This window comes from Diceros bicornis, chromosome 18 (assembly GCF_020826845.1).
Source record: "Diceros bicornis minor isolate mBicDic1 chromosome 18, mDicBic1.mat.cur, whole genome shotgun sequence".
Taxonomy (NCBI): Eukaryota; Metazoa; Chordata; class Mammalia; order Perissodactyla; family Rhinocerotidae; genus Diceros; species Diceros bicornis.
In genome coordinates this window covers 25,361,578-25,382,113 of record NC_080757.1, presented here as the reverse complement: position 1 = coordinate 25,382,113, position 20,536 = coordinate 25,361,578, and the positions used below count along the sequence as shown (strand labels likewise).

The following is a 20,536-nucleotide window of genomic DNA, read 5'->3' as shown; positions in this document are numbered from 1 at the left end:
AGAAAGGAAATATATAATGATAAAAGGGACACTCCATCAAGAAGACATATCACTTATAAATATATATGCACCCAACATAGGAGCACCAATGTACATAAAACAACTATTAACAAACCTAAAAGGAGAAATCAACAACAACACAATAATAGTAGGGGATCTTAACACCCCACTTACAGCAATGGATAGATCATCCAGACAAAAAGTTAATAAAGAAATATTAGACTTAAATGAAAAACTGGACGAGATGGACCTAGTAGACATATACAGAGCACTCCACCCAAAAACAGCTGACTACACATTCTTCTCAAGCGCGCATGGAACATTCTCTAGGATAGACCATATGTTGGGAAACAAAGCAAGCCTCAATAAATTTAAGAGGATTGAAATCATAACAAGCATCTTTTCAGACCATAAGGCTATGAAACTGGAAATGAACCAGGAAAAAAAAACTGGGAAAGTGACAAAAATGTGGAGATTAAACAACATGCTACTGAACAACCAATGGATCATTGATGAAATTAAAGGAGAAATCAAAAACTATCTGGAAACAAACGAAAATGATAACATGCCATATCAAACCATATGGGACGCAGCAAAAGCGGTCCTGAGAGGGAAACTCATAGCGATACAAGCCCACCTTAACAAACAAGAAAAAGCCCTAATAGGCAACCTTAAATTACACCTAACAGAACTAGAAAAAGAAGAACAAACAAAGCCCAAAGCCAGCAGAAGGAGAGAAATAATAAAAATCAGAGCAGAAATAAATGATATTGAGACCAAAAAAACAGTAGAAAGGATTAATGAAACAAAGAGTTGGTTCTTCGAGAAGATAAACAAAATAGACAAACCCTTAGCCAGGCTAACTAAGAAAAAAAGAGAAAAGGCTCAAGTAAATAAAATTAGAAATGAAAGAGGAGAAATTACAACGGATACCATGGAAATACAGAGGATTATAAGAGAATACTATGAGAAATTATATGCCAACAAATTGGACAATCTAGAAGAAATGGATAAATTCTTAGACTTATACAACCTCCCAAAATTGAACCAAGAAGAAATGGAGAATCTGAATAGACCAATCACAAGTAAAGAGATTGAAATAGTAATCAAAAACCTCCCAAAAAATAAAAGTCCAGGACCAGATGGCTTCTCCAGTGAATTTTACCAAACATTCAAAGAAGATTTAATACCCATCCTCCTCAAACTATTCCAAAAAATAGAGGAAGATGGAACACTTCCTGAATCATTCTATGAGGCCAACATCACCCTGATACTGAAACCAGACAAAGACAATACAAAGAAAGAAAATTACAGGCCAATATCGCTGATGAACATTGATGCAAAAATCCTCAACAAAATATTGGCAAACCGAATACAACAATATATTAAAAAGATCATACACCATGATCAAGTGGGATTTATACCAGAGACGCAGGGATGGTTCAACATCCGCAAATCAATCAACGTGATACATCACATCAACAAAACAAAGAATAAAAACCACATGATCATCTCAATAGACGCAGAGAAGGCATTTGACAAGATACAACATCCATTTATGATAAAAACTCTCAATAAAATGGGAATAGAAGGAAAGTACCTCAACATAATAAAGGCCATATATGACAAACCCACAGCTAACATCATACTCAACGGGGAAAGACTGAAAGCCATTCCTCTGAGAACAGGAACGAGGCAGGGCTGCCCACTCTCACCACTCCTGTTCAACATAGTACTGGAGGTTTTGGCCAGAGCAATTAGGCAAGAAAAAGGAATAAAAGGAATCCAAATAGGTAACGAAGAAGTGAAACTCTCACTATTTGCAGATGACATGATTGTATATATAGAAAACCCTAAAGAATCTGTTGGAAAACTGTTAGAAACAATCAACAACTACAGCAAAGTTGCAGGGTACAAAATCAATCTACAAAAATCAGTTGCATTTCTATATGCTAATAATGAACTAACAGAAAGAGAGCTCAAAAAGATAATACCATTTACAATTGCATCAAAAAGAATAAAATACCTAGGAATAAATCTTACCAAGGAGGTGAAGGACCTATACAATGAGAACTACAAGACATTATTGAGGGAAATCTACGATGACATAAAGAAATGGAAAGATATCCCATGCACGTGGATTGGAAGAATAAACATAGTTAAAATGTCTATATTACCTAAAGCAATCTACAGATTCAATGCAATCCCAATCAGAATCCCAATGACATTCTTCACAGAAATAGAAAAAAGAATACTAAAATTTATATGGGGCAACAAAAGACCCCGAATAGCTAAAGAAATCCTAAAGAAAAAGAACAAAGCAGGAGGCATCACAATTCCTGACTTCAAAACATACTACAAAGCAATAGTAATCAAAACAGCATGGTACTGGTACAAAAACAGACACACAGATCAATGGAACAGAATTGAAAGCCCAGAAATAAAACCACACATATACGGACAGCTAATTTTCGACAAAGGTGCTAAGGACATGCAATGGAGAAAGGAAAGTCTCTTCAATAAATGGTGTTGGGAAAACTGGACATCCACATGCAAAAGAATGAAAGTGGACCATGTGCTATCGCCATACACAAAAATTAACTCAAAATGGATCAAAGACCTGAAGGTGAGACCTGAAACTATAAAACTCATAGAAGAAAATATAGGCAACACACTATTTGACATTGGGTTTAAAGGAATCTTTTCGGATGACATGCCTACCCAGACTAGGGAAACTAAAGAAAAAATAAACAAGTGGGACTTTATCAGACTAAAGAGCTTTTATAAGACAAATGAAATCAGAATCAAGATGAACAAACAACCAACCAGCTGGGAGAGAATATTTGCAAAACATACATCTGACAAGGGGTTGATCTCCATAATATATAAAGAACTCACACAATTGAACAACAAAAAAACAAACAACCCGATCAAAAAATGGGCAGAGGAAATGAACAGACACTTCTCCAAGGAAGATATACAGATGGCCAATAGGCACATGAAAAGATGCTCAACATCACTAATCATCAGGGAAATGCAAATCAAAACAACACTAAGATACCACCTCACGCCCGTCAGAATGGCTATAATCACCAAGACAAAAAACAACAAATGTTGGAGAGGATGTGGAGAAACAGGAACCCTCATACACAGCTGGTGGGAATGCAAATTGGTGCAGCCTCTATGGAAAACGGTATGGAGATTCCTCAAAGAATTAAAAATAGAGATGCCCTATGATCCAGCCATCCCACTACTGGGAATCTATCCAACGCACCTGAAATCAACAATCCAAAGAGGCTTATGCACCCCTATGTTCATTGCAGCATTATTCACCATAGCCAAGAAGTGGAAGCAACCTAAGTGTCCCTCGACTGACGATTGGATTAAGAAAATGTGGTATATATATACAATGGAATACTACTCAGCCATAAAAAAAGACAAAATCGTCCCATTTGCAACAACATGGATGGGCCTGGAGCGTATTATGTTAAGTGAAATAAGCCAGAAAGAGAAAGACAAACACTGTATGATCTCACTCATATGTGGAATATAAACCAACACATGGACAGAGAAAACTGGACTGTGGTTACCCGGGCAGTGGGGGTGGGGGGTGGGCACAAGGGGTGAAGGGAGTCATATATGGGGTGATGGACAAACAAAAATGTACAACCCAAAATTTCACAATGTTAGAAACCATTAAAATATCAATAAAAATCAAAAAAACAAAAAACAAAAAAAAAAAAAAACTAAAAACACAAGGTTGTTTCCGGATCATGTTTCTGGCATACAGATAACCTCCACCTCTGTATCTCTAGCCTCCATCAATCTTATGAACTGTAACTCACATTTTTAACTGCATACGAAATGTTTTATTTGTGTATCCCATAGGCATTTCAAAATCAACAACTCCAAAACCAGATTCTTTACAAGGCAGCATAATATGCCATATTTCATGGATTTTAAGACATCCCTCTTTTTTTTTTTAACTTTTTAAAATATCTGAAATTGGTATGCATCTCACAACTGACAGTGTACTTTATTTAATTGGCAGTATCTTTTTTTCTCAGTGGTACATACAATAACGATGCCTCTGGCAACCAACAGTGTTTTAGATTAGATGAAATATAGTAGTGGAAATAACATAGGCCTGGGTTTAAATTCCAGATCTGTAGACTTAATAGCTCCAATGAGCTTTAGCAAATAATTTAACCTTGCTCAGCTTCAGCTTTCTCTTCGTAAAATAATTCATAGTATTCACTGTTCTAGTTATTTACCTATTGTTTCTCAGCTCCAAGCCCACCCTTTTACGCTCTGCTCTGTGACAAGAGGGCTAAGACCCTGCAAACTTGTTTAGTTCTGCCAATGGGAAGGCAGGAGGATAAGAAAAGAAACTTCCTTCTTGTTTTCCAGCTTTTATCAGCATTGCTCCACAGTAACAGAAAGTTAATTCCAGCCTCTAACATCTTTCAACATTCCCAGGAATAGCCTTGATGCATTCGCTTAGAGGTACCAGGACCAGCGGGTTGTGGATTCTTAGGAGTCAGAGTACCAGACCTGCCATGCTCACTCATTCTCTGGGGTACGCTGCTGGGCCTATCCATCCCCTGTCAGGCCAGGCTTCCTCCTCAGGGATCTGAGCACCAGCTACTCAAAATTTACTCCCAGAGGTCCAAGCACCAGGAGGTTCTCCTCCAAGCTCCTAAGTTCTGGTAATACTACATCTTCCTTTCTGCTTTCTTCAGGTATTAACTCTGGGTTACCTCAACATCTCGTTTTTGTTCTTTTATTTTTCTAACACCCAAGTAACTAATTCTCACTACTGAATGCCCTGTTTATAATACGTAATGCAGTTTCTCTTTCCCTGACTGGACTTTGATTGACAGACCCTCTGAAAGGGTGTTCTGAGGATTAAATGAGATAATGGATACACATAAGAACCTTTATATACTGTATAATAGACAGCTGTTTTCTTCTATTCCCATCTTTTCTTCCTTTCTCCTACACTTGAACCTTGACACTGCAGTAATTTATCTTTTCGAAATAAAAGAGTACGATTAAAATCTTCCCACAAAGCAAATATCAGGTTTAGATGGTTTTAAACGACAAGTTCTATCAAATTTTCAAGGGCAATAGTCTAGCAAATTTCCAGACAATAGAAGAAGTAAAACGCCCCAGGTAGAGTAACACTGATACCAAAACCAGACAAAGATGTTACATGAAGGGAAAAGTCCAAGTCCATTTTACTCATGACTACAAATGCAAAATTCCTAAACAAAATATTCTAAATAGTAGGGTATTGGTACCAAGGAACTGCCTGCATATAAGATAAGAAGGGCAGCAAAGTCATTGCTGATAAAATTAAGGTGGGGAAGTGATTAGTCACAAGATTTCATCAATGGTTTAGAGATAGCAAAGGAGTGCTCTAAGGGTCACTTATAATCAAAGACCGGAGAAAAATAAAATCTATCTTACTTTTAATGATGGGATCCTTCATATAGCCATATTCAGAAGTCAGGCACCATGCTGAAAACAAGGGGATCAAGTGTAAAGATAGAATAGATCTCAAAATCTTCATCTCTCACCTACCTTTTCTCAGGAAGCTATTAGAGAATGTTGTCTTCCAAAAGAATGGAGTAAACCAAGAAAAAGGAGGAGTAAGAATGCAAGAAACAGAGGATCCATCACAGAAGAGAAGAGAAGGGAATTCCCTAGATGATTGTTCAAACTGGAGGGCAGACCGCACTAGAAGAGATGCCTCCTTGAAAAGAAATGGACTGATCACTTGTCGTATTTAACCACAGAAAAACAAAACAAAACTTTGCGTGTGTGTGTATATTATATATCAATATACGTGTTTTATTTATATATGTATAGATATATGTTTGTTTTACGTATATAAAACAATAAAACAATGTTATATATAAAAATGTTTTACATATGTGCAGATAAAACAATCATTTTTTATTATATATATAAAAATCTCAATTGGTTTTTACTTATTTTACTTTCAGCAGAAATTTTGCTTGGTTTTCTCCCAAAAGGGTGGAAAAAGTCAAGCGAAAAAGAAAAGGAAAGGATGATTCTTCTAAAGACAAATTTTGCCAACTTGGTGTTTTCTGTTTTTGCGAATGTACAGTTTAATTTTCAGGTAATATTTTTCAAAATAAAAACTCTAGATTGCAAAAACAAGCAAACAAAAAAGATAATGGAGGGACTCTTATTGACTGCTATCAAGCAAACCATTCAGGTCTTTATGTTAATCTGCTGCTGCAAGAGGCCTGAAGAAAGCCAAGAAGGTCTGATTTATTTCCTCCTCAGCCTGAGTTCTAACAGCAGGAAGAAGAAAGACTCCAGGGTAAGAAAGCTTGGCACCTTCAATAACTCCAGTCTGGCTGCCCGCTGTCACACGCCAAGGCAATGGCAGCAGGCACCTTTCCTGGCGCCAGAGACACATTCTAAAAAGAGTTTTCTCAAAACTATCTTCCACAGGATGCTACATACTACACAGAATTGTATCTTCCTTCACAATAGGTGAAGAAATTTCACTCCTGAACACCAGCCAAATCCAGTGAGCAACACTGGCGCAGACTGTGGGAGATCCTTAACGCAATAACAACACAGCAAGATCTGTGCACAGGTGCTTGCTTTCAACGTAGCTACAATATCACACATGGGCTCAGGTATCTTTGGTTCATATTCTGAATGTAAAATAAAAAAGTTTAGAAATCCAAAAGCAAATGGGAGAGTTTTTATTCATTTCCTTAAAAAAAAAGCAGTTTCTTATAGATACAAAAAAATCATCAAATCAAATTTCCCATGAATTCCAGGGCTTAGCTGTCAATGCTTTACTGTTTTTTAACGGTATATACTGCCCAAATATGGCACCTAAAACTTACCTTTGAAGCATGTAATATCTCATCTCCTTATTTTCCTCTGTAGAGCCCTCCATAGCAAGATGACAAAGGAATGGAAGCTTTTTATTCAGATTTCAGCCTTGTAAACACAAGCTGCAGTTCGTCTTCCTAGTGTAGATGGCTTAAAATCTAGGAGGACAAGAGATACTGTGCCTTCTGCCTACTTGGCCCTGCTTCAGTCAGACTAGAGAATTCCTGATGGCCTCAAACTACAGTCTTTTTGTCTACTTTGTCCCCATTTTCCATATTTCCCCACCTTTCCTCCTTTTTTGTATTTTCCCCCTACGCTTGGCTCACACACAGAATTAGCTGATTTCCCAAGGGGACTGAGAGGAGAAGGGGAGAAATATAAAAGCCTGTGTAACCAGAAAACAGATCTTAGCAGCTCTGCGTTAGCTGCAGCAAACATGATTCAACAATGGTCACTTTCTTGGGACGGTCACCAGAGGAAAGCTCCACAGCCTCTGCTGATTGCCAGGGGCAGAGGACAGGAAGGGCCCAGGGCAAAAAGAAGACAAAGTTTACAAGGACAACTAAGCCAAGAAAATAATGGGGTCACGAAACCCAGAGGGAGGAGGACAACACAGCCTAAGTAGGTAATTTCTGAGATCCAATCAAAACAAATAATACTGATTATCAGACTGCAAGCAGGGGAAAAGTAGGTCAGGGGTAAAGGGAGCAAGTAGAAAGGACAAAACTTGCCACTACTAACAAACTTTGAATAAAGTGGGAGCCAAAATTCTAATTTTCAGGCCAGAGTAGTGATATACACACAAAAACCTTTTTTAAAACAACAAAATCTAAGATTTTAGTCACTAAAACTTGAGAATAAGCGGCCGGCCCTGTGGCTTAGCGGTTAAGTGTGCGTGCTCCACTGCTGGTGGCCCGGGTTCGGATCCCGGGTGCGCACCGACGCATTGTTTCTCCGGTCATGCTGAGGCCGTGTCCCACATATAGCAACTAGAAGGACGTGCAGCTATGACATACAACTATCTACTGGCGCTTTGGGGGAAAAATAAATAAATAAATAAAATTATTAAAAAAAAAAAAACTTAAGAATAAGAATGGAGCTGGTACAAAGGGGATGCAGAGATGTGGATAAAATCCTTGAAAGGAAAAGGGGCCCAGACAAATATTTTAGACTCAGCGGTCTAACCCAGTCTAAGCAGGGAAGAAAAATCCTGCCTAGAAAGGCTACCGGGACACATCTATTGCTATGAAAGCAAATTTGCCACAGATGGACAGATCATTTAAATAAATGGTAGCTGAAGGTTATACAGTAACATAGTCCTGTTATAGCTTTTAAGGAAATGCTCATGATACTGCTCCCTTGTAAGACAAGGAAAGACTCTAACAGCTAGATCTACAGAATCACAACTTCCTGAGACTAGTCCTCAGAAATGGTACAATTCACCAGAGTCATATCTAACCTGATTCATGCACCATACAAAAATTATTTCCCACCAAAATGCTGGATAAAAATAGCTAATAATCTGATGCGAACTATGCTGAGAACCTATTAACCTTCCATAAAAAACCTCCAAAACAGAAGCACACAAATGACCTGGAGCATAGACAGAAGATGAACAATCAAATAGAAGATAAGTGATTAAAACAAACAAATCTTGATCTTAGGACATTCAGCGGACCCAACTTGAAAAGACTCAATCAGGCCACTCAACATGACTACCAGCCACAATAAAAAATGAAAGTCGTGATTGTTTTCTTGTCTGTACCACTCTGCATCATTCCTTCCATACTATGCCAATGCCGGATAAAGTCAGTCAAGTTTACTTTTTCCTTTAAAGAACCAAGCTGACACAGGGGAGCCCTCCTATCTTTATGTCTCTTCAGACTAACACATCTCAAAAATAGAGCACTGAGGCCTTTGTTCAGAACAACTACAGTGACCATAGATGTAGAAGCAGCTCAATTTTACACACATTTAAGTGTCTCCAGATGGAGACAGTTCCCAAAAGAGAATCACTTTCTGCCTTTGTTATATAAGTTCCACATTCAAAAACCAAATAAAGCATTGAGTATAGAATAAAGCAGGCTATTTTGCATTCGATTGTATCAGAAAAATACACCAAAGAGGCACACTCAGTAATCAAGTTTGTGCTTCCTATCACCAAAGGGATCTTTCTAAAACAACCAAACACTAACAGCACACCCACATCCAAAAACAAAGCTAGAGTTTCTAATATTTTATGGATGCTGCTCACAATCTTTCTGTAATATTAGAACACAAGAAATAAAAAGCCACATTCATTCCTCCAAATTCAAAGCATCCCTATTTTAACCTACCATAAATAGAGACTGTCCAAAGCAGACCCATATCTGGCACAAAATCCAACTAGAAGCCCACACTGATCCCAGCATTGTAACATGCCAAGTACCAAGGATGACGTAGCAGTTTATCTGGCAGACAGTGGTATAGCTGGCTTGACTGCGGTGTAGCCTGAGTTAAACTGCAGCACACACTGTGAGAGACGGTTTTACACTGGGGCTTTTCTTTTCCAAGCAGAGATCTTGGAAAAGATCTTGGATTAAGGATGTACCTCTTTTGAAAATCAACCTACCACATATATAAAGGTTTAGTTGTGGACTCTAAAGTCTGTTCCACTGATATATATATGCCTATCCTTGCAACAATGCCATACGGCCTTGATAACCATGGCTTTATAACAGGTTTTGAAATCAGGTCGTCTAAATCTTCCAACTTTGCTCTCCTTTTCTAAAATTGTTTTGTCTATTCTAGGTCCTTTGGGTTTCTATGTAAATTTTTGGATCAGCTTGTCAAATTCTAGAAAGAAAAAAAAATGCCTGCTGGGATTTTGATATGGGCTGTCAATCTACAGATTAATTTAGGGAAAATCAACATCTCAACAATATTGAGTTTTCCAATCCCTGAACATGGACTGTCTCTCCATTTATTTAGATCTTGAATTTCAGCGTTGTTCTATAATTTTTAATGTACAAGCCTTACACCTTTTTTGGTAAAGTTTTTCCTAAGTCTTTTATTCTTTTTGACGCTATTGTGAATGAAATTATTTTAATCTCATTTTTTGCTTGTTCACTGCTAGCTAGTATATAGAAATAGAACTGATTTTTGTATATGGATCTTATAGCCTGTGACCTTGCTAAACTCATTTAAAAATATTTTTCACAACTTTATTGAGATATAATTCACATATATTTCAGCCATTTATAGTGTATAATTCAATGGTTTTTGGTATATTCACATAGTTGTGAACCATCATCACAATCAATTTTACAACATTTTCCTTACTCCAGAAAGAAATCCCGTACCCAGGAGCAATCACTTCATATTTCCCCCAAGCCCCTCCCCAGTCCTAGGCAAAGACTAATCTACTTTCTCTCTTTATAGATTTGCCTATTCTGGATATTTCATATAAATGGAATGATATAATATGTGGTCTTTTGTGATTTCACTTAGCACAATTCTTTCAATGTTGTAGCATATATCTGTAGTTCATTTCTTTTTATGGCCAAATAATTTTCCATTGTATGGACATACCGTATTTTGTTTATCCATTTACCAGTTGATGGATATTGGGTTGTTTCCACTTTCTGGCTATTATGAGTAATGTTGCTAAGGACATTCATGTACAAGTTTTTATGTGGACATATGTTCTCATTTCTCATGGGTATATAACCAGAAGTGAAATTGTTGGATCTTATGGTAAATATTTAGTTTTATAAGAAATTTCCGAATTATCTTCCAGAATGGCTGTATCCTTTTACATTCCCACCAACTACGTACAAATGATTCAATTTCTCCACATTCTTGCAACCATTTGGTGTTGTCATTAGTTTTTATTTTAGGCACTCTGATAGGTGTGTAGTAATACCTCACTGTTGTTATATTAATATGCACTTCCCTAATAGCTAATGATGTTAAACATCTTTTCACATCCTTATTTGCCATCTGTATATCCTTTTTAATGACATTTCCTTCTTTTTTATCTCTCTCTCCTTATTGAGAATTTTCTTTATTGATTTGTTGTTGTCATACTTTACAAAAATTCTTTAAACATGTTTTCCTTTGGTTCTTTGAACACATTTATGAGAGCTGCTTTGAAGACTTTGTCTGCTAAATCCAGCATCCACAGACACTTGGGGAGTTTCTACTGAATTCTTTTTTTCCTAGATATGGGCATATTTTCCTATTGCTTTTCATGCTTCATGACTTTTTGCTGAAAACTTAACACACTAAATAATTTACTGTAGCAACTCTGGATTCTGATTGCTTTACCCATGAAGGTTGTTGTTGTTACTATTGTTTGCTTGCTTTTTCTTTCTTGGCTTAATAACTTGCCTGGGCTAAATCTGTGAAATCTGTCTCCCCTGAAGTATACAGCCAGTGATGCCTCAGTTCATTTTCTTTTTATTGCTTGTTTTTATGTTTACACCTGCTTTCTAAAGGGTTACCTCTATGTCTGCACAGCTTAGATGTCAGCCAGTGATTAGGCAGGGGTTATGCCCAAACACCTGAAGCCAATGAGGCTTTTTGTACTCTGTTCCTATGTCTATGTGTGGGGTAGGGTAGCACATTCAAAGTTCTGGACATTCTCAAGACTGCCCTGGCTTTTCCTTCCTATTGGGTCTTATCATGTCTACTCTGTGCATGTACGCAACCTCAGCCAGCAATATGTTTGCCCCAACCACAAACACACCTCAGTCTAGTAGAGCCACTGGCCCACCTCCCTCGTCAATTGCCAAAATGGTCACTTCCACTGACAACGCCGCTGGGCACGAGCATCATCCACTACCCAAAATGAGAAAGCTCCCTTCAACCACAGCATCAAAACTGCCAGTCCTCATGGCCTATCCACACTGGCGAAACCTCCATGCCAACCTAGCTGATGGAAGGGAATAGGAAGAGTCCTCAGCAAGAACACCACAGACTCCTACTGTTCTTACTGAATTTCAGCAGTTTTTCAACTATACACTTTACTCAGATTGTTGTATGCTTTTTGGTTGATTTCAAGAGTGCTGAAATGGTTTTGTCAAGCTTATAGTTGCTTTTTGGGTTAAGGATTTGTCGATCTCCTCACTCAGCTATAGCTGAAAGTCCCGCCTGTTTTATTTACTTTTTAAGCTATAACTTCATACAATAAAGCACAAAAATCCTAAGTATACACTCAATCAATTTTACATATATATATATATACAACCACGTAACTAACGACTCCATTAAGATACAGAACATTTTCAGAGTCTCAGAAGGTTCCCTTCCTAGTCAATATCATCCCTGATGTAAACACTATTCTGAACTCTATCACCATAAATCAGTTTTGCCTGTTCTTGAACTTCATACATATAGTATGTATTTGATCAATATTATGTCTATGAAATTCATCCATGTTGTGACACAGCAGCAGTTTGTTCATTTTCACTCCTGTGTAACATTCCACTGTGTGAATATCCCATGACTTATCTATCTTACTGTTGATGGAAATTTGGGTTGTTTATGAATTTTCACTATACTTGTTCTTGTACCTGGCTTTTGGTGGATATATGCACTCATTTCTTTTGGATAAATCCCCACAAGTAGACTTGCTTATTCACAGAGTATGTGTATGCTTAACTCTAAAAGATACTGTCAAATAGTTTTCTAAAGTGGTTGTGCCAACTTGTATGCCTATCAGTGATGTATGAGAGTTCCATGTGCCCCACATCATTGCTACAACTAGATATTTCAGTCTTTTAATTTTATCCTTTTTGGTTGAGATGGTATTTAATTCACTGTGATTTTAGTTTGCAAATCTCTGATGACCAATGATACCCAACACGTTTTCATAAGCTTGTCATTTGGATTTCTTCTTTTGTGAAGTTCAAGTCTTTTCCCCATATTTCTATAGGGTTGAAGTGTCTTTATAAAACATTGAAATATCTTTTTCTTATTGATTTATAGGATCCTGTTAGTGAGATATTTTAACATTCTTCTTTCAGTACCTGATAGAAAAAGTAAGCAAAAAAAATTAACAATACAGAAAAACAAGACAATTGAAAAACTTGACCTGACATATACAAAATTCTACAACCAACAAAACACTCTTTCCAAGTGTTTGTAAAACTTTACCAAAATAGGAGTGACATCAGCAACATGGCAGAGTGAGCTATTCCCTGTGTCTCTTCCCCTTCGAACCCAACTAAAATGACATTCATTGATCAGCAGAGGATACCCACACAGCACATCAGGACGTCTGAGAGACCTGCGCAGCTATACATCTGAAGGTGGATGGACTACCCCCAGCTAGGTGGAGGAGACAGGTGAGCACCCTGTGGACCCCAGGCAGCCCAGCGCATGCATGCAACTATTTTCCCAGCTGGAGCAACCACAGCACTGCTGCGGCCCCAGGGGTGGGAGCGTGCCTCAACACGACTGTGGAAACAGGTGATGGCAGCCCTGACTGAGCCTCCTGGGTAATCACTTCCCCGCCTAGAGGGAGAGCCCTCTAGAGAGCGGCACAGGCTTAGACCCAGAGGGGAGGTCCCGCCCACCAAGCACAAAGGCTGATGCGACCTAGGAGCAGAGGGCAGTTAAGCTGCCACCCAGGTGAACACCCATAGTACTGCTGCAGCCCCGGAGAGGGGAAGCATATCTTGGCAGGACTGTGGGAGCAGGCGGCAGTAGCCCTGAGCCACCGTGTGATCACTCTCTTGTCTGGTGGGAAAAACCACAATCCCACCGCAGTCCCAGGAAGTGGCTTTGGCTCAGTCCCAGAGGGGAGGTCCCGCCCACCAAGCACAACGGCTGGTGCGACCTAGGAGCTGCGGGCGGCTGAGATCCCAGGCCGGGCAAACAAGCTCCCGGCTGCCATGAATGCCCATAGTACTGCTACAGCCCTGAAGGGGGGAAACATGTCTCAGTGGGACTGTGGGAGCAGGTGGCAGTAGCCCTGAGCCCCCATGTGATTACTCTCTCATCTGGTAGGAGAATCCACAATCCCACCCAGTCCCAAGGAGTGGCTTTGGCTCCATCCCAAACGGGAGGTACTGCCCACCAAGCACAATGGCTGGTGCAACCTAGCAGCAGAGGGCAGCAGAAACCAAATGAGCCCCTGGCTGCCATGAATGGCCATAGTACTGCTGGGGCCCCAAAGTGGGGAGCGCAACTTACTGGGACTGTGGAAGCAGGTGACAGCAGCCCTGAGCCCTCTACGTAACTTCTTTCCCATTCGGTGGGAGACCCCACAGGGCCGCTGCAATCCCAAGGAGTGACCCAGGCTCAGACAGGCACAGCTGAGACGGATGGTGGCAGCGGGCTCAGATCACACAGCTCCTGCCCCCCGCCAAGTGGTGGCAGGTAGAACCTGTGTCCAGAAACTATCACTATGCACCAGCATGAATCCACTCCATCAAATGGTATAAAGAAATATATATTAATATTCCAGACCAGAATGAAAAAGACAAACACCCACAAATCAATCCTGAAGGCATGGAAATCTACAATCTAAATGACAAAGAATTCAAGATAGCCATCATGAGAAAACTCAATGAGCTACAAGAGAATTCTGAAAGATAGTTCAATGAAATCAGGAACCAAATTACTGAATGCAGGGAATTCTTCACAAAAGAGATCGACACTATAAAGAAAAACCAAACAGAATTGTTAGAGATGAAAAACACAATGGATGAGATAAAGAAAAATCTAGAGTCCTTAAAAAACAGAGCTGATAATATGAAGGACAGAATTAGCAATCTGGAGGACAGAAACACAGAAATGCTTCAGATGGAGGAAGAGAGAGAACTTAGACTAAAAAGAAATGAAGAAATTCTATGAGAAATATCAGACTCAATTAGGAAATGCAACATCAGGATTATAGGTATTCCAGAGGGAGAAGACAGGGGAAAAGGATCAGAGAGCTTGTTCAAAACAATAATAACTGAGAACTTCCCAAATCTGGAGAAGGAGCTGGAATTACATGTATAAGAAGCCAACAGAGGGTCGGCCCCGTGGCTTGGCAGTTAAGTGCGCGCACTCTGCTACTGGCGGCCCGGGTTCGGATCCCGGGCACACACCGACGCACCGCTTCTCCGGCCGTGCTGAGGCCACGTCCCACATACAGCAACTAGAAGGATGTGAAACTATGACATAAAACTATCTACTGAGGCTTTGGGGAAAAAAAAATGAGGAGGATTGGCAATAGATGTTAGCTCAGAGCCGGTCTTCCTCAGCAAAAAGAGGAGGACTAGCATGGATGCTAGCTCAGGGCTGATCTTCCTCACAAAAAAAAAAAAAAAAAAAGAAGCCAACAGAACTCCTAATTACATCACTGTAAAAGACCTTCTCCAGGGCATATATTATTAAAGCTGCCAAAGTCAATGACAAAGAAAAAATATTAACGGCAGCAAAGCAGAAGAGAATAACCTACAAAGGAGGCCCTAGCAGGCTGTCAGTGGATTTTTCGGCAGAAACCTTACAAGCTAGGAGAGACTGGAATGATATATTTAAAATTTTGAAGGACAAAAACTTTCAGCCAAGAATACTATATCCAGTGAAAATATCCTTCAGATATGATGGAGAAATAAAAACTTTCCCAGATAAACAAAAGCTGAGGGAGTTCACTGCCACAAGAACCCCCCTAAAAGATTTGATCAAGAAGGCCCTCGTACCTGAAAAAAAAAAGAAAGAAAGGGGTTACAAGGCCTTGAGCAATGGGATAAATAGGCAGACAAAATCAGAAAATTGCAACTCTCTATCAGAACAGATTCACAAACACTTAATTATAACCCTAAATATAAAGGAAGGAAAACATTGAAAATAACTATTAGCACTCCATTTTAACCACAAATTCACAACACATAATGGAATAAGTTGTGACAAAAACAACTTAGAAGGGGAAGAGGTAAGGGATGAAACCTGCTTAGACTAAGGGAACAAGAGGCTATCACGGAACGGACTATCTCATCTGCAAGATCTTTTATACAAACACACAGTAACCACTAAACAAAAAACCAGATACAAATGATACAAATGATAAATAAAGAGAGAACTGAGAAAATCATCACAGAGAGCCAGCAAACTGAATTAGCAGTCCAAAATACACAGGACGAGTAACAAGGGAAATACATAACAAATGAAAAACAAGCGATAAAATGGTAGCATTAAGCCCTCATATATCAATAATCACTTTAAATGTAAATGGATTGAATTCCCCAATCAAAAGACACAGAGTGGCTGAATGGATTAAAAAGCAAGACCCAACAATTTGCTGCCTCCAGGAAACACATCTCAGTTCTAAAGACGAACACAGGCTTGGAGTGAAGGGACGGAAGATGATACTCCAAGCTAATGGTAAACAAAAGAAAGCAGGTGTTGCCATACTTAAATCAGACAAAGTAGACTTCAAGATAAAAAAGGTAATGAAAGACAAAGAGGGCCAATATACAGTGTTAAAAGGGACACTCCACCAAGAAGACATATCACTTATAAACATGTATGCACCCAACACAGGAAACACCAAAGTACATAAAGCAACTATTAACAAACCTAAAAGGAGATATCAACAACAACAGAATAATAGAAGGGGATCTTAATACCCCACTTACATCAACGGATAGATCATCCAGACAGAAAGTCAATAAGGAAATAGTGGACTCAAACGAAAAACTAGACCAAATGGACTTCGTAGATATATATAGAGCACTCCATCCAAAAACAGCAGGTTACACATTCTTCTCAAGTGCGCATGGAACATTCTCAAGGATAGACTATATGTTGGGAAACAAGGCAAACCTCTATAAACTTAAGAAGATTGGAATCATATCAAGCATCTTTTCCGACCATAATGCTATGAAACTAGAAATCAACTACAAGAAAAAAGATGGGAAAGTGACAAAGATGTGGAGACTAAACAACATGCTACTGAACAACCAACAGATCACTGAAGAAACTAAAGGAGAAATCAAACAATATCTGGTGACAAATGAAAATTAAAATACACCATACCAACTCATATGGGGTGCAGCAAAAGGGGTCCTGAGAGGGAAATTCACAGCAATACAGGCCCACATTAACAAACAAGAAAAGTCCCAACTAAGCAATCTTAAACTACACCTAACAGAATTAGAAAAAGAAGAACAAATAAAGTCCAAAGTCAGCAGAAGAAGGGAAATAATAAAAATTAGAGCAGAAATAAATGAAATTGAAACAAACAAAAAAAATAGTAGAAAGGATCAATGAAACAAAAATCGGGTTCTTTGAGAAGATAAACAAAATTGACAAACCCAGATTCACCAAGAAAAAAAGCAAGAAGGCGCAAATAAATAAAATTAGAAATGAAAGAGAGTGGGCCGGCCCCATGGCTCAGCGGTTAAGTGAGCGCGCTCTGCTGCTGGCGGCCCGGGTTCGGATCCCGGGCGTGCACCGACGCACTGCTTCTCCGGCCATGCTGAGGCCACGTCCCACATACAGCAACTAGAAGGATCTGCAGCTATGACATACAACTATCTACTGGAGCTTTGGGGGAAAAATAAATAAATAAATAAAATTAAAAAAAAAAAAAGAAATGAAAGAGAGAAATCACAACAGATACCACAGAAATACAAAAGATTATAAGAGAACACTATGAAAAACTATATGCCAACAAATTGGACAATCTAGGAGAAATGGATAAATTCTTAGACTCATACAACCTCCCAAAACTGAATCAAGAAGAAATAGAGAATCTGAACAGACCAATCAGAAGTAAAGAGATTGAAACAGCAATCAAAAACCTCCCAAAAAATAAAAGTCCAGGACCAGATGGCTTCTCTGGAGAATTTTACCAAACATTCAAAGAATATTTAATACCTATCCTTCTCAAACTATTCCAAAAAATAGAGGAAAATGGAACACTTCCTAACACATTCTATGAGACCAACATCACTCTGACACCAAAGCCAGACAAGGACAATACAAAGAAGGAAAATTACAGGCCAATATTGCTGGTTAACACAGATGCAAAAATCCTCAACAAAATATTGGCAAACTGAATAGAGCAATACATTAAAAGGATCACACACCATGTGATATAAAAATCCCAAGTGGGATTTATAGTAGGGATGCAGGGATGGTTCATGTGCAAATCAATCAACGTGATATACCACATTAACAAAATGAGGAATAAAAACCACATGATCATCTCAATAGATGCAGAGAAAGCATTTGACAAGATCCAACATTCATTCATGATAAAAAAACTCTCAACAAAATGGGTATAGAAGGAAAGTACCTCAACATAACAAAGGACATATATGACAAACCCACAGCCAACATCATACTCAACAGGGAAAAACTGAAAGCCATCTCTCTGAGAACAGGATCAACACAAGTGTGCCTACTCTCATCACTCATATTCAACATAGCACTGGAGGTTTTGGCCAGAGCAATTAGGCAAGAAAAAGAAATAAAAGGTACCCAAGTTAGCAAGGAAGAAGTGAAACTCTCACTGTTTGCAGATGACATGATTCTATATATAGAAAACCCTAAAGAATCCATCAGAAAACTATTAGAAATAATCAACTACAGCAAAGTTGCAGGGTACAAAATCAACTTACAAAAATCAGTTGCATTTCTATACTCTAATAACAAACTAATAGAAAGAGAACTCAAGAAGACAATCTCATTTACAATCGCACAAAAAGAATAAAATATCTAGGAATAAATTTAACCAAGGAGGTGAAAGACCTATACCATGAAAACTATAAGGCATTATTGAAAGAAATCGATGATGACATAAAGAAATGGAAAGATATTCCATGCACATGGATTGAAAGAATAAACATAGTTAAAATGTCTATACTACCTAAAGCAATCTACAGATTCAATGCAATCCCAATCAGAATCCCAATCACATTCTTCACGGAAACAGAACAAAGAATACTAAAATTCACAAGGGGCAACAAAAGATCCCGAATAGCTAAAGCAATCCTGAGAAAAAAGAACAAATCTGGAGGCATCACAATCCCTGACTTCAAAATATACTATAAAGCTACAGTAATCAAAACAGCATGGTACTTGTACAAAAACAGACACACAGATCAATGGAACAGAACTGAAAGCCCAGAAATAAAACCACACATCTACAGACAGCTAATCTTCAACAAAAGAGCCAAGAACATACAGCGGAGAAAGGTAAGTCTCTTCAATAAATGGTGTTAGGAAAACTGGACAGCCACATGCAAAAGAATGAAGTAGACCACTATCTTCTGTCATACACAAAAATTAACTCAAAATGGATTAAAGACTTGAAGCTAAGACATGAAATCACAAAACTCCCAGAAGAAAATATAGGCCGTACACTCTTTTGACATCGGTCTTATAAGCATCTTTTCTAATACCAAGTCTGCTTAGGCAAGAGAAACAAAAGAAAGAATAAACAAATGGGACTAAATCAGACTAAAGAGCTTCTGCAAGGCAAAGGAAACCAGGAACAAAACGAAAAGACAACCCACCAACTGGGAGAAAATATTTGCAAATCATATATCAGGCAAGGGGTTAATCTCCAAAACATATAACGACTCATACAACTCAACAACAAAGAAACAAACAACCTGAACAAAAAAATGGGCAGAGGAAATGAGCAGACTTTTTTCCAAAGAAGATATAGAGACGGCCAACAGGCACATGAAAAGATTTTCAACATCACTAATCATTAGGGAAAAGCAAACCAAAACTACAATGAGATATCACCTTATACCTGTTAGAACAGCTATAACTACCAAGACAAAAAACCACAAATGTTGGAGAGGATGTGGAGAAAAGAGAACACTCATACACTGCTAGTGGGAATGCAAACTGGTGCAGCCACTAAGGAAAACAGTATGGAGATTTCTCGAGAAACTAAAAATAGAAATACCATACCACCCAGCTATCCCACTACTGGGTATTTATCCAAAGAAACTGAAACCAACAATTCAAAGAGACTTATGCACTCCTATGTTCAATGCAGCATTAGTCACAACAGACAAGACATGGAAGCAATCCAAGTGCCCATCAACTAATGAATGGATAAAGAAGGTGTGGTATATACAATGGAATACTATTGAGCCATAAAAAAGACAAAATCGTCCCATTTGCAACAACATGGATGGACTTTGAGGGTATTATGTTAAGCAAAATAAGCCAGACAGAGAAAGACAATAACCACATGATTTCACTCATTTGTGGAAGATGAACAAACACATGGACAAAGAGAACAGATTAGTGGTTACCAGAGGGGAAGGGAGTTGGGGTTGGGGTTGGGCATAAGGTGTAAAGGGGCACATATATATGGTGACTGACAAATAATCATGTACAACTGAAAATTCACAATGTTATAAACTATTATTACCTCAAGAAAATATATATTTTTTTAAAGTGATGACTTCAAAGGGTGAATGGAATTTCAACAGTCAGGGGAAGGACATTCCAATAATAAAACATGAGGAGGAAATGCAGGGAGAGAGAGAGAGAGATGGAGAGATTCTACTATCTGCTCAAGTAACTTCTATTTTCTTCCTTCCCATCAACTTCTTCAAAGAGTGACCTACTGTTAAAATTCCTACTCCTTCACCATTAATTCACTGCTTAATCTCTTGCCATCTACTAAAGCTGTTCACCCCAAGAT

The 20,536-nt window shown here is 38.6% G+C and overlaps 1 protein-coding gene across 11 annotated transcripts in view; it reads right to left on the bottom strand.

Moving 5' to 3' along the window:
* The window catches only part of ACACA (acetyl-CoA carboxylase alpha), a 277,171-nt gene that overhangs the window by 184,869 nt on the left and 71,766 nt on the right, over window positions 1–20,536 (bottom strand). Inside the window, exon 1 of one of the 11 annotated variants that reach the window (XM_058560451.1) lies at window positions 6,897–7,028. The exons of the other annotated variants lie outside the window; for them this stretch is intronic. Within the exon in view, the coding sequence (XP_058416434.1) occupies window positions 6,897–6,949 (53 nt within the window). The 5' untranslated portion in view covers window positions 6,950–7,028. Of the gene's footprint in view, window positions 1–6,896; window positions 7,029–20,536 lie in introns of those variants that run through there. 11 annotated transcript variants of the gene reach the window in all.